The sequence below is a fragment of the Gymnoscopelus microlampas genome (assembly GCF_963454915.1).
Source record: "Gymnoscopelus microlampas genome assembly, chromosome: 7".
In the NCBI taxonomy this organism is placed as follows: Eukaryota; Metazoa; Chordata; class Actinopteri; order Myctophiformes; family Myctophidae; genus Gymnoscopelus; species Gymnoscopelus microlampas.
The window spans coordinates 48,189,529-48,216,543 of NC_139944.1; the positions used below are offsets into that span (position 1 = coordinate 48,189,529).

Consider the following 27,015-nt stretch of genomic DNA (forward strand, 5'->3'; position numbering starts at 1 on the left):
TCTCATTTAGGCTCCCAGTCTTTATTGTATTTTCAATCCAAATATTTCTCAATTAAAAACAAATATTGTAGATATTGGCAATATGAATATTAGGACACAATTATTAATATACCTATTTGAAATAGTGTGATTATTTACATCTATTCAGCAAATTGATTTATGTGGAATTGGAGTTGCTCTTGTGATTTAGGAGGGGTGGGGGGGGGGAACCATGTTCCACTGCGTTGACAGCTGGAATTCTTGTATGAACTTGCTAGAGAGGTTTACAGATATGATGTAAAGCTTTTCTATTCATTGGCATAAATATGATTATATGTACTCATGTCAGAAGGGCATAATCATCACGGCAGGACCAACCAGCAAAAAGGACACTTCCAGTCCCATTGACATTTACATGCTGTCGTGTCACATGGAAAAAGCACATAACTAATGCCACAGAGCAAGCACTCTATCTTATGGGAGTCGTATCCATGAAGTAGTTACTGTAGTATGTTGCATCTGGTTATACAACAAGTCCTTTTGATATTAACTTGATTCTATTGTATTCACAACCCTCACATTTAAAAAAAAAAGGTGTTAAAGATGAATTGCTTAGATGAGGCACCTTTCAGTGTCAAGATGACAGTCCAGGTACCAATCGGTAACTCAAATATTAAATGAATAAAGGGATTACTAGACACTCCCTCAATTTCTCCCACAACCACGGAAGAAGGTGCCGTACTGTTTTATTTAACAGCTGACAAGTTGACTAAATCCACTGGAAAGGGAAACGCATAGTTCCAAATGCCTGCCAACGCTCCCCTCAAACAATGAGGAGAATGTTGTGATGCTGCTTGTCCTGCACCAAGTCTGATAACGTGTAGATTGCTTTATCGTGATCAGCAGCTAATTCAAGTTTCATAAATTAAAGCACCACTTTTATACTGGTTTATTTTGCTTCACTCAAGTGTGCTTTGAAGATATCAAATAACAGCCATATCAATACAGAGCTGCAAGAATACAAGACTAAGGACAAGCCATTGCAGATGAGCCAGGGGTCCACTCAGGCAGCAATCAAAATGTTAAAAAGACACATTAAAAGACCTGGAAATGCATGACAGATCAAGGGCCCGATGCTAAGGCAAAACCATCCTTATGTCATTATTTCTAGTTAGACCAGAAGCAGAGAATGAATTATTGGAAAGTTCAAAGTGCCTCTTTTTTTTTCTTCCTTTAACCAGGTTGCAGAAATAAAAGGCCGCTTTTGCATTGTGTAACAATGAAAAATGAAAGTAAAAGTTTGTTAGCAGGACAGAAGTCCCCTAACAGATAGCCATGAGAAAACAGAGCAAGCATGCTGCTGTGACTTCAAACAGCGGGGCTGATGGCCTGAGGGTGCAATCACACCGGATACGCTAAAAATAATCACGCTGCTTGAATAGTGTCACTCTAGTGTTGCATTTACACTGGACGCAACATTTTCACTTGAAGCAATGCTTGCCACCCAGACACTGGCTGCTGTGCTGTGCTTCAGCAAAAAATCATCGAGTTAAACAATTTGCGCGATTTGCGTCACTTTGGGCATACAAGCAAAATAATGCTCGATGTTGCGTCTTTACGTTTAACTTAGATTGAATGGCGTTGCTCGAAATGATCGCACCCTGTGTGAACGCACGAGAGCCAGGCTAACAAAATAGCCTCTGCCACATCTCAATGGCAAGGCCCAGATGAGGGGAAAAACCTTGAAATTAGACATTTATTTTTGTTGTTGGAATTACAACACAACTCTGCAGGCCAGGAACACGTGTAGAGCCAGTCTATAGCAGAGCAAACACCATCAGTAAACTTTTCTCAACGGATCCACTGTTCATAGGAGGCGCAATGACATGGGATCCATAAGACGGCGTGTATCTGTGTGCCGCGCTGTGCACATCACAATGGCAATACAGTTTTGCATGTACCTCACTGCAAGAAAGATTATTGGAGGTACAACTAGGGGGTGTTCCCATAGCCCCTGTGTCAAAACAGCTGGTACACTTGCTTTATCATGTACGACTTGGAACGCTTTGGTTGAAACAGGATGTGCATTTGGCTTTTTTTTGTTTTGTTTGCATTTCTAACTGTTCCTGTGGGTAACAGAAAAGTGTATCTTTTATCTATAGATTTGAGGGCACTTCTAACATTCTGTTCGTCCAGTGAGAGGATCTATAAGCCATTTATATTCCCCCCCCTTTTCATTTCCAGACTAGTAAACTATGTTTATAATTCAGCAGGCCACCCGCTCCATGGAGAAAGGTCTCTCGGGTCACTCTTCTGTCAAGGCTTTTGGCTCTAGTGGATGAGATGCGAGACAAATCAAAACACAAGGAGGGTGGGGGTTAATAATAACGACTCTAGTGGAGTCTCCAGTCACTGAAGTAGCTTGGTGTGCGCATCAAAATGTCTCCATTTGCCATAATAGTTTCAGTGCGTGTCCTTTTTTTTTTGTTTTTGCAACAGTGCTTATCAGTTGGTGTCCATGTGATCATCGGCTACTTCGGGGGCTCCTCCTAAAGAGGCAGAGGGCTGTGGCTTGGGGGGGGCGTCTCCAGCGTCTCTGCGCTGGTAAAACAGTACATAGGCTGCTTTAGTCTGCGGAGAGAGAGAGGATGAGATGGAGACGGGTGAGATTACACAAACACTTGTCACCTGATGCCTGAGGACAAGAAGCCCAAGAGGTCTCCTCATCGGACTCGAGCATGAACATAGCATAGTGTTGATTTCGTCGACTAAAACTATGACGACTACCTATTTTCACTGACGAAAACTAAATAAAAACTAAGCTATGATGACTAAAGCTAAGACTAAATATATTGGCAATTTCGTCAGCAAATAAAAACTCGACTAAAATGTTAGAGGGACTAGTGGAGAAGAGATCCAGTAGAACTAAAAGACAAGTCATTTTATGTTTGTTTGCGCTCTGAAAATAGCAGATCTACAAGTTCACAACGCGTCGCCCTGCGAGTCTGCGACGCGTTGTGAGCTTGTAGATCGGCTATTTTCAGCGCGCAACCAAGTGTAAAATCAGCCATTATGACGCCATCAAGGCCCGCAAAAATACATTTTAGTCGACTAAATCAACTGTAGATTTAGTAGACTAAAACTAGACAAAAACTAAAACATTTCATATGACTAAAATATGACTAAAACTAAATGGAATTTTATTCAAAAGACTGACTAAAACTAAATCAAAATGTGCTGTCAAAGACAAATCCATGAATTAGGCAGTTTTATCTTTGGTTGTAAAAGTACAGGACTGAATAGAATAGACAACGTCAAGGTTTAAAAGCTCACCACAATCTGATCCTCTGAGGCAGACGAAACACTGCTATCGTCAAAGTAATGCCACTTTCCGTCCAATTTATTTTTGCCATAAGCCGTGTCTGTTGGTGAGGAGAAAGGCAGAGTTATCAATGTCAATTCATGCGGTTGTATTTGTTCATGTAATGACCCACAAGTAGGCCACCAATTCATACTAAAGTCAAATTTTCATCATAACTGATAACTGATGCAACACTGATAAAAATCTTGTTCCAAGGTAGTTCTTTATTCATAATGCATACGGTTGAGATAATACACTTTGAGTCTACAGTGAATAATGGCACCTGGAAGCGAATGTGAAATGCAACCGATTAAAAAAACGTTTCCTTGGAAACGGTGGCAGGCTTGGCGCCTCATCTGACACACAGACACATTGTTGACCGGTGTCACGTTACAAGAGTTGAACACATACAGTAGCAGGTACAATAAAGCTATAAAAATAAGAGCGGTCATCTTTCTTGATAAAAAACAGTGGTGTAAAATAACTAAGAACATTTACTCAAGTACTGTACACTTTGAATTATTTTTTACTTTACTGGAGTTCTCAAGTTTCAGTACTTTTACTTCCACTCAACTACATCTCAGCAGATATAAATTATTATATTATAAAACATACATTAACCACTTCAGCCATATTTTATACATAGGCTATTTTCAAACATTTTGGTACTGGCATCAAAATATACTTAAAAGTATCAAAAGTAAAAACTTTTGATACTTTTAAGTATATTTTGATGCCAATACTTTTGTACTTTCACTCAAGTAACATTTTGAACACAGGCCTTTACTTGTAACATAGTATTTTTATATTGTGGTATTGCTACTTTTACTTAAGTGTAAAAACTAAATTAAAAACATGAAAATAAAGTGATTTTATTCCAAAAAAGTCAACTGCTGCGTCCTACTGTGTGTACGTGACAATGACCGATTTGGTGCAGCGTGTTCAGCCTGGAGGAGAAGACTGCTGTGTGTGTAATTAAATTAAAGATTAACTACTAGACACAGTGGGAAGGTTAAAGATCACTTACAGTGGCCTCCTCCCATTCCGCCATAGTGGTTGGAGACAGCAATGAGGTCATAAACATAGGGTCCAGCCTTGGGATCACACACAAACTCAGACATAGTCAGATCCCTGAGAAAGAAAGAAAACACATCATCAGAAAATGTAAAACCTGGCATTTACTGCCATCCTGGACAATGTCAAGAGAAAATCAAACTCAAAACAACCAAAAGGAGTTTGTGTTGTAATGTAAACACCATTTTCTTTTAACATTTCTTACTATATGGCTAAATATTTAGGTAGTATTTCCCCATTATGCCTATGATCACAATTTACTCACCATCTTTAACGTTAATATTTTGGACACAGGGACACCACAAGATATCTATACAACATTATCTATTGGGGCCACGGAACACAAGTTTTGAACAAGTTCAGTTGACCACATTCTACCATCACTTCTACCATCACTATATCACTTATTTGGAAATGAAAAACGAATATGAAACCTTATTACCTGAAATTGTCAGTGTTAATAATAATAGCTCAGATTTATGTATTAGCTTAAAAATTATAAAAGGCTAAACATGGGTTGGGGGGACATCTTAACTCGGCCTCAGCTGGGAAAGGCCATCCTGAAGAAGTGGGTTTTGAAGGAAAGAGTGCTAATTGTCAACTGCATTGCAGAAATACTTCCCGTTTCAACTCGCTAGAATCAATAAATAAATAGGCTAAGCCAAGTAGGTCATTAGTGCAAGTAGCCAGGATGTAGCTCTGCAATGACTGCAATGAACCATTACAATACTTCCATATTCCTTTTCACTTCCAAATAAGCGGTTTAGACAATAGGGTTAAATTGGACTGGTTTAACCCCTGGCTCATGGCCCAAATAGACACCACTGTAAACAAGCTCTGTGTCTAGTAGAGTTTCCATCATGTCCCACATTTCTACAAACAAAGCCGCGAAGTCAAATGTTATCATAACCGATAGGCATGATGCCAACCACTATGAAAATAAGCCCCAGGCTGTTTAAAAAACAGGAATGTTCCTTTAAGAAGAGGTTTCGTGAAGGACAGACGAGTCTTTGTCTCTGGCAATCTGAGTAAGGATGACTCGGCTTTCTTTTAAAAGGAACTGTGTGTGCCGGTAACATTCACAGTTCTGCTTCCTGGTTTTCTGGTGGATAAGGTTGCTCAACAGGGCGAGGAGGAGTACAATTCATAAAATAGGTAGCTTATATACACTGTAACCGCTATGGAGCAACATCTCTATTTCAAAACACATGGGGAAATTAGACTTCTGCAAACAGAAATATGTAAATGACTCATACAAGGTCCTTTTGTGGTCCTTTGTGTGTTCAATTATTAAACTATATTAGATCAAAGGAACCTTGCACAATGGCAACACATTCAAAAGGTGTGACCAGGGCTTTGGAGCACAATCAACTTTACAAGTCTGAACCCATCTCTGAAAAATGACTTCCTTGTTCATGATTGTGCACCACAACTCCCTCTAGTGTAAAACACAAGGACGTTTTCCTTTTAACCCATTAAGACCTGAGGCCGATTCTACAAATGCCTTAAAAATGTATATCGCTGTAATACAGCTATAGTATAACGAAAAAAAGTTTGAAAACCACTGATCAGTGGTTTTCAAACTTTTTTCATGTCAAGATCCCCCAAAATTATCTTATGTATTTGGCCGCAGACCCACATCTCAAAATATTTTGTTCCAGGGACCCCCAGAAGCAAAGATTTGATTCATATTAAAAATGTTATTTAAAAAAAAGTTTTCACGATTTTTCAAAAATAGCAGATCTACAAGCTCATAGCGCTATGAGCTTGTAGATCTGCTATTTTTGAACAGCCAACCAATGTGCTAGCTATAGCTATATATATATATATATATATATATATATATAGCTATATATATATAGCTATATATAGCTATATATATATATAGCTATATATATAGCTATATATATATATAGCTATATATATATATAGCTATATATATATATAGCTATATATATATATATATATATATATATATATATATATATATATATATATATATATATATATATATATATATATATATATATATATATATATATATATATATATATATATATATATATATATATATATATATATATATATATATATATATATATATATATATATATATATATAGCTGAAATATAAAATGACACAGATGATTTCCCGAAAGTGCTCTCCTAAAGGCACTTTGGAACCATCTTTGTGTTATGCAATGTGCTATACAAAGAACCTTCACACGGGCTGTTGAGTTGATGCCAGCAACGTACCTGACAGGAAAGTCCACCACCGTGTCCAGCTTGTCCCTCCAGCATCGGTTGTAGGAGAAACGTTTTAGGTGAACTACCAGAATGCGAGGCAATGACCACAGGTCAAACTTTTTTGTCGCCTGCTGGTGTTTCTTACAGGTGGGACAGTACCTGTGTAATACAAGATGGTAGTATTGATTGATATGATAATTATTGCCATTACAGTGAAAACCCTCAAACTCTACGCAGAATTGTTTAATGAATGTTTTTTGTTAGGATGTCAAGAAAGATTGATGGTTGTCATGAAACCCTTACCACGGATCGTGTTCTCCAAGCGTTTCCATGGTTGTGAAGAGCTCGATGCATTCCCTCAGAGCCACGGTGGCCTTCTTTTTCTGGGGTTGGAGCATGCTGTCGTGTTTCTCATAGGCCTGCAGACACAGTCAGGGACCATATTGGAAATGAGCGTTTAATCATACTTTTGTATGCATCCATCATCTAGATGGACTACATCTTACGATGAAGTGTTATTGTTTGACTACCTCCGTTGTATGTGCATGTGAGGTTTTATTTGGGCAGACATTGCATGCAGACAGGGTAGATAGGTGGACCCTTGATGTGTTTCAGTAGAGTGTGAGCTAGAGGTGTGCATTGGCACTGCCCTCACGATTCAACTATTACGATTCACCAGGTAACGATTTGATTACGATTAACCTTGTAACAATTTGATTCTACGATGCATCGCGATGCACACTTTTCTATATTACTGCACAACATGGCAACTTTTTCATCAGTCAATACAAGCAGTCAGATATACTGAACATCGTATAAATCTGGTTGCTGCTCTGTGCAATTAGCAATATATATTTTTTTTTTTTTGACATTTGTGAATCGATTCATAATCGTCCATGTCCGCATCGCGATTAATCTATGAATCGATTATTTTTGACACCACTAGTGTGAGCTTACATTAGCCAGAGACATTGTAGCTGTACTGTAGCATCGTAGCTGTACTACTGACCTCTGCTTCCTGGTCATCATAACACAGTTTCTTTGTGTCCGAGTCCCAGTCGATCGCCACTGTGGAATGTGCTGCAGAAAAAGAAATAAATCCAACCTTTAGTCAGCTCATTCAAAACACAAAAACACATAACTATATCCTCAAACACTTCCAATGGAAAACATATAACTTACGATTCAGTTTAAGGACATTTCCGTCACAAGGCAGTGGGCTGATGTTGGCCGTTCCATAGGAGTTGACCATGCTGAAGGTGAAGAGCTTGGGAGGCGTGGAGCACTGCTTGGCTTTAGGTCCGTTTTCCAAGTCGGACGTCTCCTCGTCCTCTTCCTCCTCTTCCGACTGGCCGTTCTCTGGCTCCGGGCTCACCTGGTGGTCCATGGCCTCCTCCTCACCTGCACAAATCCACAACGACCAATCAATCGTTTTCACTCACTCACTCACTCACTCATCCCATGGCCTAGGGGGCCGTAGGGGTGTCATGGTGTCAAGTGTCAAGTGAGCTCAGATCAGTGAACTCATGTCTATATTACCCTCCGATGTCTTGTGTGAGGGGACACACCAGCAGTGTTCATTTTGATATTTTTTAGTTTTAGTCATAGTCTTTTGAATAAAATTCCATTTAGTCATATTTTAGTCATCTGAAATGTTTTAGTTTTTGTCTAGTTTTAGTCGACTAAATATAAGATTATAGTCGACTAAATCTACAGTTGATTTAGTAGACTAAAATGTATTTTGGCGGTGCCTTGATGCCGTCGTAATGGCTGATTTTACACTTGGTTGCATGCTGAAAATAGCAGATCTACAAGCTCACAACGCGTCGCAGCGCGACGCGTTGTGAGCTTGTAGATCTGCTATTTTCACAGTGCAACAACTGAGCACAACCAAACATAAAATGACTTGTCTTTTAGTTCTACTTGATTTCTTCTCCACTAGTCCCTCACTAACATTTTAGTCTAGTTTTTATTTGTTGACAAAACTGTCACTATATTTAGTCTTAAGTCATCATAGCCTAGTTTTTATTTAGTTTTCGTCAGTGAAAAAAAAAGGTCCTCGACGAACATTTATCGTCAAAAGTTTTGTTTACCAGTCTCACATTGACAAATTGGTGGGCTTACCCTCACATAGGCCGTTAGGGCCGTTGCAGTTCCCTGAGTGGTTGCTGCCATTGCTGGAGCTGGCGCTGCACGAGGCCCCGTCCGACAGGGGGCTGCCACACCCGCTCAGGTTAGTGTTGTGACTGGATGACGTGGAACATTCAGCCGCCTGGCTACAGCTGGTGAAGGTGGCCGAGGCCGTGGACCTGCTTTCACTGCACGGGCTCTGGGAGTGCTTCACATAGCGTCTGGGCCACAGGACAAAGGAGGGGGGGGGGGGAAAAAACGGTTAATCTGGGGCCAGACATCGTATTAGGCCAGTAATTACCGGTTTGGGCTGGTTTTTTTTTTTATGACAAATACTGGAAGATATAATTCCCTACGGACATCCTGGCCAGAAAGAAGAAAAAAAACAGTCACAAGTGACACGCGGCAGAAGCAAGCTGTGCAAAACCAAGTTGTGCAAAACCAAGTTGTTCTAACCTCAAATCAACAACAATAGGGTCTATGCACAGCAGCCATATTGGAAAGAAATTGGGCCTCTTCTTACTTCCTTCACAGGTGTTACCAATGATACTAATGAAGGCTCTGTTCCATTCTGGTCAGGGTGCTGATATCGTGCATGTTGGCTCACTAGAAACACTCCATTTTGGTTCCCAAATAGCCCCTTATGGTGGGTGTGTAACTCTGAGAGTGTAAAAATGGAACCAAATGGACCCGTAAGGGTCCATTTGGTTCCATTTGTACACTCTCAGAGTTATGGGGGTCCTTGAAAATAAGACAACCACTATGCCACACTAAATGGAACAGAGCCTTAATTAGTATCATTGGTAACACCTGTGAAGGAAGTAAGGAAGGGGCCCAATTCATTCCCAATATGGCTGCTGTGCATAGAGCCTATTGCAGATGAAGCATCCAACAGAGATGCCTAAAGACACGTGTCCATTACGACAGACCCATTGAAAGAACGGTCGTTGGGAAACTCTGTTCTCGACATGAACACGTGGCTCACGTATCGTTCATCAACAGTCAACACCCATTATGGGGATTCAACGGTCGAACTACACGTGTCATCTGATGCCATGCGTTACTTCTGCTTTCTTCTTGTTCTTGATGTTATCTATGAGTACACCAAAATAAATTACAATATCAAATGTAAGTTGGTTGGGGCAATAAATGATTGAATATTATTTGTTTACCACCACAGACATCTCTGGGAAGGATTCTTCTGAAGTGCCTATTTGTGTGCAGTACCCTTTCATTATTCTTAAGGAAGTGTTCTAATAAGCTGCAATCAGGCATCACTATATGCATCATGCAATCGTGCAGCCATAGGCACAACAAATGCGCAATTTTAACCCACTAAGACCTGAGACCGATTGTACAAAATGTTTTCTCTTCGACCTCTGCCTGGAACCTGTGATCGCCAATATACTTAAGTTGCAGTTCACACGTTTAAAGTGTGGTTTAAATCTTCAGAAAAATCGATCTCTCTTTCAAAGATATTTTTTGGGGGCTTTTTGGCCTTTATAGTTTACAGTAGAGACAGGCAGGAAACAGGTAGAGAGAGATGGGGAGAGACATGCATGCGGGGAGAGACATGCATGCGGCAAAGATCATCGGGAACGGGACTCAAAACCGCGTTGCTCTGTCAGGCTACGCTAGGCCAGCTGTCCAGGCCAGAACATTCCATCTCTGATCATCAACTGTTCATATGAAGTATTTTTCTCACTCAAAAACATCCATAAAAAGGAGTTTTATAGTACTATCTTTGCCCTCATTTAGCATTCCAGGGCCTATTAATTATGCCAGTATGCCATGCCCAAGGAAAAACTTCACAGCGCTGGTGATCGATCAGCAGCCACAATAAAGATGTCACACGCGCACACACACACAAACACACAGAGCCCTTTGCCCGAGCAGTCCCGAGTGTTTCCCGTGCACAAGCTAGTTGTGTGTACTTCGCCAGAGTCTAGCAGGTGTTTACACATGTCTCTCATTGCCAACGGGTGGGTGACGTTGCACCCCGACTGAGTTGCGTCACCAGTTAAATCCAGGTAAAAAAAAATCAAATCCATATAAATGCATTATGCAGAAAGCAAAAATCTGGATTTTAACCCATTGAGACCTGAAGCCGATTCTACATGTCTCCTAAATCCCAACAGTTTTCTGAAAAACGTATGTTTCTATATCAGTGGTGCTCAATCTTTTTCATGTCAAGGACCCCCAAAATTATATGTATTTGGCCGCGGACCCCCATCAAAATATTTTGTTCCAGGGACCCCCAGAAGCAAAGATTTGAGTTAAAAATGTTCGCTTTAAAAATACATATATTCAAAGATTTGCACACATTTTCACTAATTTTCAAAAATAGCCCAAAGTGTAAAATAATGCTTTTTAGCTCAAATCTAAAAATGACACAGTTCCAGGTCTTAATGGGTTAATGGCTAAGCCTCCAAATCATATTGAACACTCCACGTCACTCTCTGTGAACCAAGACATGAAAGCAGCTTGGGACATACCCGATCCTTTCCAGGATTTTATCGTACAGAACATCTGCTATGAGGTTCTGCCTGGGCACGGTAATGAGTAGAGGCTGGCCAAACAGCATGGTGCCTGTGGAGCCTCCGCCGTGTTTGGAGTGGCGCTCCCTGAAGTATACAGGCAGGTTCATCTTCTCACTGTCCTCCTCCTGCACCTCGTACCTGCAGAGAGCAAAGAAGAACACACTGTGTTGGGAAAAACCCAGCCATGGCGACGACGACGACAAGCCCTGACATGTCATCCTTTACTCCAGTAAGTGCTCAAACTTTTCCATGTCAAGGACCCCCAAATTGGAATGTATTTGGCTGCGGACCCCCAAATTGATATGCATTTGGGCACAGACCCCCCCCACCCCCTTAAAATTATTTTGTTCCGAACAGTTTCAGGATTTTTCAAGAATTGACAAAAATAGCAGATGCACAAGCTCACTGTGAGCTAGTATATCTGCTATTTTAGAATAGCAAACATATAAATGAAAGTGTTTGAAAGGATTGTGATGCTACTGTAACTACTTTTGCTGGGGACCCCCCGGACCCCACTTTGAGAACCACTGCTTTTACTCTACACTGAAACTTACACAAAGATGTCATCTTTCTCCATGATTTGGTTGAGGCCATCGTCCCGCCTGTAGATTTTATGGAACCGGTGATTGTAAACGTCGGCCACCACCATCTAGGAAGACACAAGTAAATTAAATTAAATAAAAAAAAAAGATGTAAAACCACCGACACATGATTCCATTTCAACCATGGAAATTATACTTAATTCATTCTGCTAGCATAAGAGGGTATTGTAGCTTACATTCTCTGGAGGGAATCCACAGAGTCGAGACAAGGCGGCACACAGGTCCATCACTGTACCCATCTTGGGGACCACCACTCGGTACTGACAGAATAATGAATGAAGAGATCATCTCAGAAAAGTGAGCCACTTGATTAGAATGTGGATCGCTGTTAATACAAGCTACGTCAACAGTGAATACAAAGCTCCCGTTTCACAGATTTGAATTAATGTTTGGTAGTTATTCTGCTAGAATTTACATTTGAGTAATAAAATATGAAATGCATCCAAATGGTTAAGTAAGCCTGGGGAACCAACGACTCACGAGCCATAGTAACACATGCCTAGTGCACTGTCAGAAGGGGAAAATATTTGTAAGCGAACATTTTTGATGCTATAGTATTATTGGTAGGTGCATAACAACCCACAAGGAATCTCATCCCTTGTGGGGTTAATGTCAGCATTTTCAAGAAATGGGTGATGCATGATGTGCATCACTAAGCTTATGTACACACTGAGGTAAGAGTACACACCAAGTTACTGGTACTGTACATAGTAAGTTTGCCGGAAATATGACCAATGCATTGTCTGTAGCTGGAAGTCAATTTCCTGAAACTCAAGGGCGTGTCTCTCACACGCCTTTGAGCGAGTGTGTGAGAGACACAGACAGTGAGAGCTACTTCCAGGTACTTCACAAACAAACCCAGTTTCTTTTTACAGGAAAAAACTAAAGGCCAGACCGCACCAACGCAACTAGTCGCAACTCTGTGCAACAAAACAGTTTTTGCAACTGTCATTGGGGAGAATGGCTGCAAGGAGTTGCAATGGTGTGGACTGGTCTCAAGAAAAACACCATAACTGAAAGGGTACAGTTTTCTTTTCTTAAATTCATAATCGCCACTGCTGTTACAACTTCATCCTAGGGAAACACTGGGGTAGAAAGGCCGTCTGGGAATCAGTAGGTCCCTGGTTCACTGAATTTCGGTACCCAAGATTAACCAATCAATATCCCCCTTTAATATCAAAAGAGGCCCAATTTAGTCGCAATTATTTGAGAAAGTTTCAATTGTTTTTGCATAATCGTCATAATGGTTTCCATGTTGAGAATTTTTCATAGATTTATAAACATTTAGAAAAAAAATAGTGGAAATAGCAGATCTACAAGCTCACGACACGGCGTGAGCTTGTAGATCTGCTATTTCCACTATTCATGTTTTTTTAAGTATAAAGTTATCACATATGTCAGTCATTTCTTTGTATATTTAGGTCATTTGTCACATCTGCACAAAAATGAAATTCTTATAACGACAGATACAATGAAATCGTTAATCGCAAGTATTTTGAGTGACAATAAGGTAAAATGTATAAATCGTGACAGCCCTAACAGATACAGATCTGATGATCATCTCACCTGTGTGGGTCTGGACTGAGGGTCTGAGCGGACCAGGAACACCTCCATGGTGCGGTCCTTCTTCATGGGCAGCGGCAGTGTGAGGTAGCAGAATGGGTCAAAGGTGACGGAGACCTTGGAGCACTCTGGGCACACCAAAGTAGACTTAAAGAGGCCGTGGAATATGTCGACTATAATGGAGTCATTGCGTAAGCGATGATTAGTCAAAGCTTCTTTAGCAACAATCTGTAATACAAAAAGAAAAAAAAAGGTAATTAAAAACCACATAAGTTAAGGAGAGGAGCCAATTTATTGGTGGTATATTTGTGAAGGGTATAACTTTGCATTAGCAACTTTAGATCACATCCCACACTGTGCTGCAATGTTTAGAAATTACTTTTTTCTTTTTGCAAATCGTTTTTGCAAATCGTTAGCCTCATAGCATAATTGCCTAACTCATATTTGTAAGGTTTTCAGGAGAGAAAAAATAAGAATAAATTACTTTTTGCCTAAGTCACCTTGACTTTTATCTTGTTTATCTGCCTTTATTTATATCTGCCTAACTCTACTCTCCTAAGACTGCTGATTCATCCTGCCTCATTGCCAATGTTCTCAGCCTATCAGACTGCTTGTTACCAAAACAAAAATCACTTTCTGCCCAATCAAAAAGTTTACTTAAAAAGCACTTTCTGCCCAAGTCATTTTTGGTAAGTAACGAGCATTCTGATTGGCTTAGGACATTAAGCAATAAGACACAACGATGCGGCAATGTTAGAAGAGCAGAGATAGGCAAAAATGACAATTACACCAAAAAGTGAGTTTGGCAATTATGCTATGAGACTAACGAAATGATGTAATGCTTCAAAATATTGTCATCTTTAGCTGTCACACATTTTCAGTGCAATACAATAATCAATCCGAGCATTAGGAAAAATGCTCTCAATCCAATGAATCAAACACAAAAGATGTGTCGGGATGACAAATGACACATCTAAAGTGCCATAACACATTTAACATTGTGTAATCTTATTTCACATGCAGGTGTTGCCTAACCACAGCTTGCTGTACCTCATCTGGACGGCCCTCTGCGTCTCGAACGGCCAGGTAAGGTTTCTTTTTGACACGGTTCAGATCTTCGTGCAGCCCGTCCAGCAGAAAGGCCAACAGCTCTTGGGAGTCCTGCTGCTGGTAGCCAGAGAACTGGGGGGCAAACCGCCCAACCTGCGTCTGAAACATGAGTGAAAATACAAAAACGGTAAGAGGATTATCACACCACGTTTTGTTCATGAATTCAACATAGCAGATTTTTTTTCCAGGCAGTAAAGATACTGAAGTTAAGTTGACAGGGTTTGTTTTGACACTACTCACTTTGAAGGTACGTGGGGCCACATAGCTACTGCGGCTGAGCCACATCTGTTTGACCAGGTCAGCGTAGGCCTCCGCTATCTCCCCCCTCATCCCCAGTGGATTCTCCCGGTTAATCTCCGCCTCATACTGATCATCCAGGAAGTATTCCGTGAGTGGCGATGCATTGCTCAGGCACTGGAGAAAAACAAGTGTGTGTGTGTGGGGGGGGGGGGGGGGGGGGGTTGATGAGTATATTGAATAAAAGTTAACAAAATGCTTCTGGTTATATCTTAACATTTATTTTAGCAAAAGCACCAGTGTGTATTATTTTACCTGGAGGGCAGAGTTCATGAAGCACGTGTTGCCTAGATTGCTGAGACCACATAGGCCAGGCTGAGATTGTGACTCTCGGTAGTTGTAGGAGGAGCTGTACGAATTGTAGCCACCCAATCTATTAGAAGTTAAAAAAAATATGAAAAAGACGTTACTGAGCTACAACCTCCATTAGACACACAGTGCGCTCCTCAGAGCGTTGATCTCTGCCAGGCCTTCACGCCTACCCACCCAGGGCTGTGTCAGTCGTGGGGTGCAACTGTCAGGACACAAGGAAGCTGCGAGGTTTGTACAACATACGGTGTAACTGTTCGCAGAAATGAAAGCGGTTTTGGAGGTGCACTATATAAAAAGGTCAAGTTACTTTACTCTAGATGGCTGTGGAGAAAACTTAAGTCAGTTAATGACAAGTTTGAAAATAATTAACGAAATACACTGTGCAAATACTCAGCTCTCGATGTGAGAACTGAGACGCCAAGGACAAGACCTTCTGGCCTGCCTAGTGATAGCCAGTATTTTATCTGATTAAAGGGGTCTTACCGGTTACCGCCAGAAGTGCTGTTGTTCAGTGTGTAGCTGGAGTTACTACTGTTATCTCCATTGGTTACTGTTGAGGAGATGGTCGCCGAAGAGTTTGAGGAGAGTTTAGGGGAGGTAGTGAACGTCCTGGATGTGGCAGCGCTGGATCTGATGTGCATGAGAAAAGTGCATGTTTCAGGCAGACATTACAGAGTGAGGTCAGGATTTCAGTACCATGACATTAATCAGATAAATTATATACATAAATACTGTACAGACACACACTTTTTTTTTGTTCATGGGCAACAGAATGATGTTCTGTACCAGGACACTAACCATTGTCTTGTCTTGATAACTAAAAGCTCTGACACACCAAGCCGACTTGCACGAGCCAACAGTGACTGATCATATCGCTTTGTGTCATCTCACATCTCTGGGAAAAGCAAAGCTGGAACACACTGCCATCTACAGCTGATGTTTGAACTCAACTCAGTGACAGCTTCAGATGAATTAACTCCCCATACCAGTAGGTGGCAGTAGTCTCTATCCTAGTAGGCATATCCAGTACAGGGCATATTCCAATTCTTGGGGTCACGATTTGATTGGAAAATCGATTTTTTTAGTCAGATGTCAATGAGCTTGCAAATAATACATAAGATAACATTAGGCTTAACTTCAATTCAATTCACAATCTCAACTTGTCCACATCCCCCCTCAGTGTTTACGTTTGCAAATGAGTTCAAATAACATCCTAGCTTGGGGATCCAGTCAGACGGGGTGAGGTCAGGTGAGGAGAGGGGGGGAAACGAGAGCTGTAGATTTGTGGGCCATATTAATAATCACATTACAGACCAACTGTCCCTCTTCAGTGTGTCCACGAGGAAGCAGCCAATTCAGCTCACCCCAGTTGATCGCTGCCCTCAGAGGGTCATGGCACGAGCAGTTAGGGCTTAAAGGGCAAGACCACTTTGGTAGAGGTTTGGGTTGTGTAGTTACCTTGCCATGATGTAACTCCAAAGGTGGGCAAGAAATAAAAAATAATTGCTCCATTGATTAGAAATTGATAATTCAAAATATGCTTACATTGTACGGTAAAACAGCTCTCAAAGTCACTCTTTTAGCACATAAACGAACACAAACAAAGTTGATTCAGACAATGTAGAACATCACCAAACCCAGTACTGTTTTTTTTTTTTATAAAAATGTCAACTTCCTGTTGATTTTGCCATTTTTAATAAGTAGAAAACCCGGACTGGATCCGCGGATCTGGATCCAGATCTTCAAATAGTAAAATCAACAGGAAGTTGACATTTGTATTAAAAAAAAAAAACAGTACTGGGTTTGGTGATGTTCTATATTGTCTGAATCAGCTATGTTTGGGTTCATTTATGTGCTAAAAGAGTGACTTTGAGAGCTGTTTTACGGTACAATGTAAGTCAATGAGGAGCATATTTTGAATTATCAATTTCTAATCAATGGAGCAATAATTTTTGATTTCTTGCCCACCTTTGGAGTTACATCATGGCAAGGTAAATACACAACCCAAACCTCTACCAAAGTGGTCTTGCCCTTTAAGTGTCTTGCTCAAGGACACTTCAACCGGTCATATTCGACACATTGCTGGAATCGAACCTGAAACAACTGGGGACTCCTGCTCCCAAGACGGGCTTCTCTAACCATTCAGCTATGCCGGCCCCGAATACATTTTTCCCCTCCCTTATGTGTAGCAGAGGCAAACCTCCAAAGCAGAGATAACGAGGGACATTTCTCGATACCAGAACGCAAACAACAGACTTGTCCTTGGGAAGAATGTCCTCATCAAGTTAAAATGGGGTTAACCGTCACGATTAATGTTATTTATTGTTGCCATTGGTAGGCCTGTCACAATTATAACATAATCGTCTAATTGCAATTATTTGAGATAATCGCAATTATTTTTGCATAATCGTCATAATAGTACATACATCAAGATTTTTCACAAATTTTCGATTATTAAAAAAAAAAGCAGAAATAGCAGATCTACAGGCTTACAACGCGTCACGACTTAGTGACGCGTTAAATCCCACCGGGTGTTGGGGTTTCCCAATCATTACTGTCATCCCCACTGATAGGGAGGACAGACACTCAGATGACTGAATGAATACACTTGAATGTGTCGTGATCAAATATCACACATCTTCTTTACAAGTTAGTGTGACCTGCGACCAAGCTGGACTTTGATGCATATGGCCTTTCTCCAAGCTGTGGCAAGAAGCTGCATTTATGTTTTGAATAACAGAAATAAAAATACCAAGTGTACCGCATCGCCAAGAAAAATGAACACTGGATTATGTTCCACAAAAGATATGTAGTTTGCTAACACTTTTGAAGCAGAACAGAGGTAGGAAGCTTGTAAACGTATTTATCTCGTTTACCTCTCACCCTTGTGTTGGCAATTAAAGATCAGGAAGCAAACAAAGCCATAAATTATATAGTTATGTAGAATGTTTCCAGAACCAACATTACAGCTTACTGAGCATTTGCTTCTAACCTGTCACCATTACAAGGCACAGTTGGTTTCTGTAGCAATGTATCCACTATTGGTGTGCAGACCAATATTGTAGAATGGCTCAAGCTTCAGCTGGTTAAATCGCTGTGTGCATAAAGTGATTCTTTAAATGTTACAGTGTCATATGTATGCCGTTATTCACTGCACCACAATTGGGACGGCAAAAACACATTTTCACGGCACGCTCATGTTAATATTGAATTCATCCGAGTGCCCTTTTTATACGTCAAGGGAGAGAGAGCGTTCCCTCGCCGATGACGCCAATTCAACATGCTCAGTCGGGCAGGTATGGGACACACTAGAAGAACTACGGGGGGGGGCAGAGATGCTCATTGGATGGCTTTGCGGCCGGTGTCGGCTTGGTGTGTCATCAGGGCCTTTAAGACCAAGATTTTGACTTACTTGGGATGGGAGGCTTGTCTGGGCCATGTGCCATCTTCGTTCTTCCGTTCGATCACAAGCACCTGGGAGAGAGACAAGCAGGTGAGATTAAAGTCATTCCGACTTTCTTACTTACAAGATCAGATTCGAAAAATGAATATGAGCTGGGGACTGCCAGCCAAAAGCTTTAAGGCTTTTAAAAGGCACATTTTAGATGTGGCCGGCAGGTCTGTTAACCTATTTAGACCGGGAATTTAGACTGTCATTTTTTATTTCTTTGGCTATTCAAAAATAGCAGATCTACAAGCTCATATCGCGGCACCGAGTGCCGCGATATGAGCTTGTAGATCTGCTAAAAAAAAAAAAAAAAAAAAGTGAAAGTTTGTGCAAATCTTTTGAATATATATATATATATTTTTTAAGCGATTTTTTTACTCAAATCTTTGCTTCTGGGTGATCCTACAAATTTCTTCTAAATACTTTTCTTTTTTGTTTCTATATCAGTGATTCTCAAACATTTTCATGTCAAGGACCCCCAAAATTATATGCATTTGGCCACGGACCCAATTTCAAAATATTTTCTTTTTTAAGAAATTACCCAGAATGGAATGTCCTGCGCTAATGCTGGTAAATGTTATACAGTATAGTCAAAATGGGTTCTTTATAATCAATAATGTATATGAAACAGACACTCTGTCTACGTCTATCATTAATACATCGTGTGAGAACTAGAGGATTGATTTGCTTGCTTGCTTTCTTGGAAACAAAAGGTCAAGAGGGTTATTTGACCGATATCCCTCTACTTTACCTGTCCTTGGAACAGACCAGCGTCCTGCACAGTGCTGTCTGGCTTGTTCAGCTGCTCGTACGTGTTGCTCATGTATTTGTTCCACAGCCGCGTCTCCTTCTCTGATGGAATTTCAAAAAGCGACCTCATCTCCTTCTCTATGGTATCTGAAGGGAACAAAAAGGGAAGATTGTTACTTCACACAGACAAACAGCTGATGCCAAACAAGTTAGACCCTATCAATGTGTGTTTGTTGTGGAATGTACCGGATAAGAGTAGGTGGGACCTTTTGAGGCCGGGAAAGAATCTGTGTCAGTTTTAGATTTCTTTGACTATTCAAAAATAGCAGATATACAAGCTCATAGCTTGTAATATATCTTTGAATATATATATATATTTTTTTTTAAAGCAAACATTTGAAACTCAAATCTTTGCTTCTGGGGATTCTACAAATGTCTTCTAAATTCTAACAGTTTTCAGAAAAACTTATGTTGACTTAATATCAGTGGTGCTCAAACTTTTTCATGTCAAGGACCACCCAAAATGATATGCATTTGTCCGCCGACCCCATCTCAAAATATTTTATTCCAGGGACCCCCCAGAAGCACAGATTTGAGTTACAAATGTTCCCTTTTAAAAAATATATATTCACAGATTTGCACACATTTCAAGATTTTTCAAAAATAGCAGATCTACAAGCTCATAATGCGGCACTCGGTGCCGCTTTATGAGCTTGTATATCTGCTATTTTTGAATAGCCAAAGTATAAAATAATGGTTAAAGTGGTTACACAGATGCGTTCCCGAATGAATGGGTTAAACCGAATCTGAGCCACAGTGCAGTAAATAGAAAGCTTTCCAAGGATACTGCGAGACAACGCAAGTTATAGTTCAGGATATATATCCTGGAGTGTTTGGCATATTCAAATGGAAGGGGTACAGAGGTGGAATAACTGAATGTGGGTAAACTGAGTGTCATACTATCACAAGGGGGATTAACTACAGTCTGCGCTGTTGGCAACAACAGGGCAGACTGCATTAAAAGACAGAGCTGTTTTTTTTCTCCCCAATTTAGTCATTGGATTCCTCCCACCAACACACATTTCTGTGTTGTCACTGCTGTTAATTACCAATAATCTGGGAACGATATGCTCAGTCCACGGAGAGACTTCCAGTGCCGCATCGTGACCCGCTCCCAAAAATGGAATAAATAAATAGATTTAAAAACGGAAGGTTTGTTAGAAAAGTTCGAACCCTAAAATAGGCTTCGGGGCCAGGTCTCTGTACTACTAGGTCCACTGTGATAGACAATCTACAGGCTCACAATGCATTGTGAGCTTGTAGAGCTGCTATTTTCACCAAATGTTCACCCCCAGAATAGGGACGCAAGGGTTCATGTTGGCCAACAGGCTTGCTAGTTGCAGTTTTTTCCAGCCAAAGTAATAAATTCATATCTCAAATGGGCAGCCATAGCTGAATGGGTAGTGAGCCCGCCTAGGACTCTGGAGGTCCCAATGCGTCTAAGTGAAGACACCCAACCCCTAAACTGTCCCCTCCTCACTCCTCTGTGGGCAGCACTAACCTCATGTCAACTTGGAGGAAAGCCTGGTATATTTGTTCTATAACTAGTCGTGTGATCCGGTTTAGAAAAAACATATTGTGGTTCCGGTGGTTGGTTCCGGTTAGTGTCGCATTGTTTTTGTTTCCCACATAATGTGAATCAATTAGTTTAGTCGAGCTAGTCGCGCTACGAGTTAGAATAAAAGATGGACATACCAAACGATTATTATACGAAACTAAACGATTATACCAAACTAAACAAGTTTTAAACTCATTTTGGAGATGCACGGCACCGGTGGTTCCGGTCACTGGTTCTGGCCACCTGATGACGTAATGATGACTTAAAAGTTATTTCCGCTCTGACCTGATCAGAAACCCGAAAATGGTATCGATTCCAGACTAGGGCAGCACTCAGCTGGGTGAAGCTGAGTGTAAGTTTCCCAGAGGGAGGTGATGTGTATCAACAACAACAAAAAAAAGTGACTCACCTATAGTGTCAGCTTTACTGAAGTGACGCGTTACCACGTTGTCCATGTTGTCATTCTCACACAAGTTCAGCTCCAACAAATAGACCTCCACTTTACAATGCTTGACAAACATGCCATGTTCAACCACCTATAGGACAAAAAAACAAACAAGACAAAAAAACAACAACTTTGTTAACTGAATTAGAAGTAGTCAGCATCAGATAAAACGGTTCAAAAGAGAAGATGTCTCAAAGTGGCATTACCTTCCTGACGATGGCTCTCTGGCCCTCCAGACAACCATACCAGCTGACCAGCTTGTTCCACGCCTCGGTGGGAACCAGGACGTAGTCCAGCTCGTCTATAAGGTGCTCCTTCAGGACTTGGGTCTCATGGTCTATAAGGAGAGAAGTAACACAAACATAAGAGATGTGCAGATACCGTTTTTTCCCCCCCTTCCCGATACAGATTCCCATAACTTGCGTTATCAGTCGATACCAACCGAGTACCGCTCCGATACCAAGTGTGCAATTTCAAAATAATCTAGGACAAGTGGCTCTCAAACTGGGGTCCTCCAGGGTCTCTCTGGGTTCCTTGAGGGGGGTTTCAAATGGACTCTTACAGGTCTGTAACTCCGAGAGTGTACAAATGCATCCACATGGACCCGTAAGGGTCCATGTGGATGCATTTGTACACTCTCAGAGTTATGAGGGTCCTTGAAATTAAAAAAAAGGTTGAGAACCATTGATCTAGCTAGGAATAAATAAAAATGTAGTGCAGCTATGTGTAAATAGTACAGTAAAGGCCTTTGCAGACAGGGTACGATTTAACCAGCAGTTTTAACCGTATGCGAAAAGATTCACAAATCGAACTGGGTTTGATTGGAGAGAAAAAAAAACGCACTGTCGCAGCCACTTGCCGCACGGCAAATTCAGAGCCGGTGTGACACTGTGCATGAGGTCATAGAGAACCGTGTGTTCTTTAAAAGAATGATATTGTCCGTTTTTTTCCGTGCGAAAAATCGCACCCCGTCTGCAACGGCCTATATAAGAGTATAAACAGGCAACTGAAGCATTCAAAATACTAAATAATTGATGACTGTAAATGACATATCATCATGTGATAAATGACATGGTAATCATAATGGCATACTCGCCGATAACAGCATTTTAGGCAGTATCTGCATGCTTTTCCGATACTGGTATCGGGAAACAAGTCTAACACAAAATGGTGTATTGCATCTTTGTGCTCCTCATACATAACTCAAAACATAAACATGCCATAATAGTAACAAAACATACATTAACCACTTCAGCCCTATATACAGTTTGGCCATTTGAAAATAGCTGATCTACAAGCTCACAATGCAACGCATTGTGAGCTTGTAGATCTGCTATTTTCAAAAGATTTCTTATACATTTGAAAACTTGAAATGGGACATTCTGCATAATGAGAACTGTAACAAAGATGTTTTGAGGATTTAATCTCTCAACTCCAAAAAAGGTTTACCTGAGAACAGTCCAGAGTTATCGATAGGTCCTGGATAGAGGCTATGCTCTCCGACATTGTACATGTCCCAACTGTCAAAGCCCACATATTTCTTCCACTGTTTGAACCACCGACTATCTATCAAGTACCTGGAAAGAAGAAGAAGAAGTGCTCAGGTTGGTATTGTAACAGGGGGAAAAGTCACACATAACTACAACAAACTACTTCCACGTTCTCTCATCAATCACTGGCACATTTCCTTTTATTTCAAAAAAAAAGGTCTAAAGTATTTTTTTAAATGTATTTCTAACTTCTTTGACATGTTCAGAATACAATACAAAAGGTATAAAGAAACCTAAAGGATTTATGAATACATGTTGGGAAATCTTAACTCTATAATGCACTGGGAACATTTTTGCCCTTCTGCCAGGAGGAAAGTACATTATGCAACACCAAACAAACTGTGACGTGCCCTGTGTCGCATTTACAGATATAGCCACAGCCAAGCTAGACTACCTTTAATCTCATCACCACGGCGTTGCTGTCATCATACTCAAAGTTGAGCTATACGAGACCCTCCTCTACCTATGAAACACCCACCAACTCACTGCTTTCTTTGTTGGGTGAACCGGTTCCCCACTCACTGCCACCACCAGCAGCCCCTTCCTCACATAATCTGTGTATGAATCTAGTCGGAGGTCAAAAAGATGGTCTATTTAAGACACTATGTGGAACAAATTAGCCACATAGCTAGTAGGTTGCTGATCAAATCAAATGGGCCAGTGACTCCCTGGGTTTCTAATTTCTAACAGAGAGAGAGAAAGAAAGAGAGAGAGGCCGGTCAGATTGCTCACTGTATAGCTCTCTCTCGTATATGTCAACATGAGCCCGTTGTTAACAGACAGTCACCAACATGAACACTTATTATTTTCGGTTTCATTTCATTCATCTCTCAGGCCTCTCTCAGTGATCTTCATTTAAATAGCATAACAACACAATAACTTCACTCAACACAAGCTAGCGCCAATTAGCCACAGGCAAGCTAATGCTAAGTTACTTTAAGGCATGGCTTAAAACTTCACGTTTAGTTTCGCTTTCAAGTCATTTCCTGATCATTAAAGTTAAGTTAGGGTGGAGGAAACTGGTTTACAAACATATGGCTTAATTTCAAAACGGGCCTTTAAGCCGAAGTATCGTTAGCTAGCAAATCAGTGTTGCCATGTCCGCTTATTATAAGCGACATTGGGCTTGTTTTCTTCTGTTAAGTTGCTTGTAAATATTGGTAGTTGCAGGTTGCGTTTTTTAGGCTTGTTTCTAAAGTGTAGTTGATTATTTGGGCTTGTTTCCTAAATGTTGTTTAAAACAGTGGTTCTCAAACATGTTCAAGTCAAGGACCCCCAAATGAATGTGCATTTGTCTGCGGACCCCCATCTGAAAACATTTTATACCAGGGACCCCATACAAGATTGGTGGTGTTAAAATGTCAAATTGTTTTCAAGATTATTATTTTTTAAATAGCCAATGTATATGCTCTTTTGGGCTTGTTTTCATAGACCTGGTTCCTTGTTTCTCTCTCAAAACCTGGCAACACTGTAGCAACCACATTAGCCCATGTCATGTTAGTAGTCATAATGCACGTAGTGGTGAAACCTACTATGTTACTGCGTTATCCAGCTGGTAACTAACTAATGATCAACCACCCAGTGTGTCATATATACAGCACAACCCACACAGTGGTCCCTTGAGTGAGGTGTGTTGACGGACACACAGCTAAACAACACATTCCACTTCCCAAATCATTGCATGAGTTGGCCTGTCTGCCCAGTGTTGCCATGTCATATTATATTATAAGCGACTTTGGACTTGCTTTTCCTGTAAAGTGGCTTGTAAATATTGGCAGTTAGTTGCGGTTTGCGTTTTTTGTTTTTGTTGGATTGTTTATAAGTGGAGTTACTTATTTGGGCTTCTTTCTTAAGTGTAGATGATCATTTGGGCTTGTTTCTTAAGTGTAGATGATCATTTGGGCTTGTTTCTAAAGTCTAGTTACTTATTTAGACTTGTTTCTAAAGTGTACTTGCTTATTTGGGCTCGTTTCTAAAGTGAAGTTGCTAATTTAGACTTGTTTCTAAAGTGTAATTGCTTATTTGGGCTCGTTTCTACAGTGTAGTTTCTTATTTGGACTTGATTCTAAAGTGTACTTGCTTATTTAGGCTTGCTTCTAAAGTGCACTTGCTAATTTAGGTTTGTTTCTTAAGTGTACTTGCTCATTTAGACCTGCTTCCAATTTTGTTTTATTTTATATAAACCAGTGTTTCTCAAATATGTCCATGTAATGGAACCCCAAATTAACATGTATTTGTTCACAACCCTCCATCTGAAAATGTTTTGTGCCAGGGAGCCCCAATACCAGATTTGTGTTATTGTGTATTAGAATGTTTCAAATATCTTCCAAATATTCCACATTTTATTGCAAGTTTTTTTTTGAAAATAGCAGGTCTACAACCTCACACCACTGACATATACAGTATATAGGCTTTAAAGTGCTCGTGTTGCCTATAATAGTCTACAGTCGCTTCTTTCGGGCTTGTTTTCCTAGACCCTGGGTTGCTCATTTCTCTCACAAAAACCTGGCAACACTGGTTGGCCTGTCTGTCTTGTCGATATAGCATAGCTCGGTGGCTAACAGCGTTAGCATTTCCTGTTTGTGTGAGCGGAGCGGAGCTGACGTTATAATAAATAATAAACCCTTACCATTCGTCGCCTTTTCGCAGAGTAGTTTTCAGAAGTGTTCCTATGGTCTGTTTCTGGTTCTCGGTTGAAGGGGTCGGTATCTGAGCGGCTACTACCGGCTCCGAGTCGGAGTCGGCCTTGCTGCCCGACTCGGGTCCGCCTCCCTCGGCCATCATGCAGAGAGTGTACCGGTAGGTCTCGTGAACGCGCCCCTTCAACAGCCTCTTGAACGAGCTTCTCTCGTGAACGCGCGCTTCAACTGCCTCTCTTGTTGTTGTGAACGCGCTTCACTCACACAGAGCCACTAGTTCTTCTTCTCTAGGCCAGTGGTTCTCAACCTTTTTCATGTCAAGGACCCCCAAATTGACACTTAGTAGCCTGCGGACCCCCATTTAAAAAGATATGCCAAGGACCCCCATAAGAGAAGATCTTTATGGCTCTAGCAGTGATTTTCTGTTTCAATATCAGTTATCAAAATATCATTTTCAACCATTTTAATTTCAAGGAGCTCCAGTTTGACATGCATTAGGGCTACGGACCCCCATTTAATAACATTTTTATCTCTGGGACCCCAATTTATATTGTAAAATCAATGTTAATTTAACTCAGAGAGTGTACAAATGGATGGTTCCATTTGTACACTCTCTGAGTTACAGACCCATAAGGGTCCATCTGGTTCCTAACTATCATTTAGCTGGGGACCACCTGGAATCCCTTCAAGGACCACTGGGACCACTGGTTGAGAACCAGTGTTCTAGGCTACATGTTCTTCTATTAGTCCATGGGCCAGACGAGATGTCGGTACACCGAAAGGTGGCAAAGGTTACTTATCATTTTTGAGAAGCTCTATGTCTGTAGATAACATTTTGGTATGATAACCCTTCCTGAGTCACAGCTAAATTGGTGTTATCAGGTGCTGAAGTTACCCTCCCCCATTGAAAAAAGCCATTTTAGATGCAGGTGCATATCTTGGTATTGGCACCTGTTGAGTATATATTTCAATATCTTTCACTATAGTGTTTGGTATCATTTTTAAGGGGACACTTTAAGCTTTCATTCAAGCCCTTTTGTGTATATGTGGGACAAGTACAGTGGATACTGGAGCTCTTCAAACTTCGAATAAAACATTTTTAACACAATATTTGCCGAAATCATATTTTTTCTTTTAGTCCTGTGCCATCAAAAAACATCAGTGGCACAAAACACAAAATCTGGAATGCTGACATGACCCTAAGGATTCGGGAAATGTATAATTTACCCATATTATTTCATTCTGAGGGACAGATTTTCAGCCTTATATTAAACAAGCAGTTTTAACGCGAAACTAATCAGACCATAGTCAGTTACAACACAGACTTGTTTTAAGCATTTGTTCAATAGTA

At 40.7% G+C, this 27,015-nt stretch overlaps 1 protein-coding gene across 1 annotated transcript; it reads right to left on the bottom strand.

Annotated features, from left to right (window-relative positions):
- Positions 1-25,822, bottom strand: usp4 (ubiquitin specific peptidase 4 (proto-oncogene)). The gene is made up of 22 exons (XM_084063439.1): positions 25,655-25,822; positions 22,925-23,052; positions 21,682-21,812; positions 21,440-21,566; positions 19,414-19,559; positions 18,627-18,688; positions 15,698-15,844; positions 15,158-15,275; positions 14,846-15,019; positions 14,546-14,704; positions 13,499-13,723; positions 12,109-12,192; positions 11,885-11,979; positions 11,286-11,468; positions 8,785-9,011; positions 7,843-8,061; positions 7,670-7,740; positions 6,964-7,079; positions 6,670-6,819; positions 4,368-4,471; positions 3,313-3,401; positions 1-2,610 (listed from the first exon to the last, which is right to left on the bottom strand). The coding sequence occupies exons 1-22, from the start codon at positions 25,807-25,809 to the stop codon at positions 2,485-2,487; spliced, it is 3,036 nt and encodes a 1,011-aa protein (XP_083919565.1). The 5' UTR covers positions 25,810-25,822; the 3' UTR covers positions 1-2,484.
- Between the last annotated feature and the right edge of the window lie 1,193 nt (positions 25,823-27,015).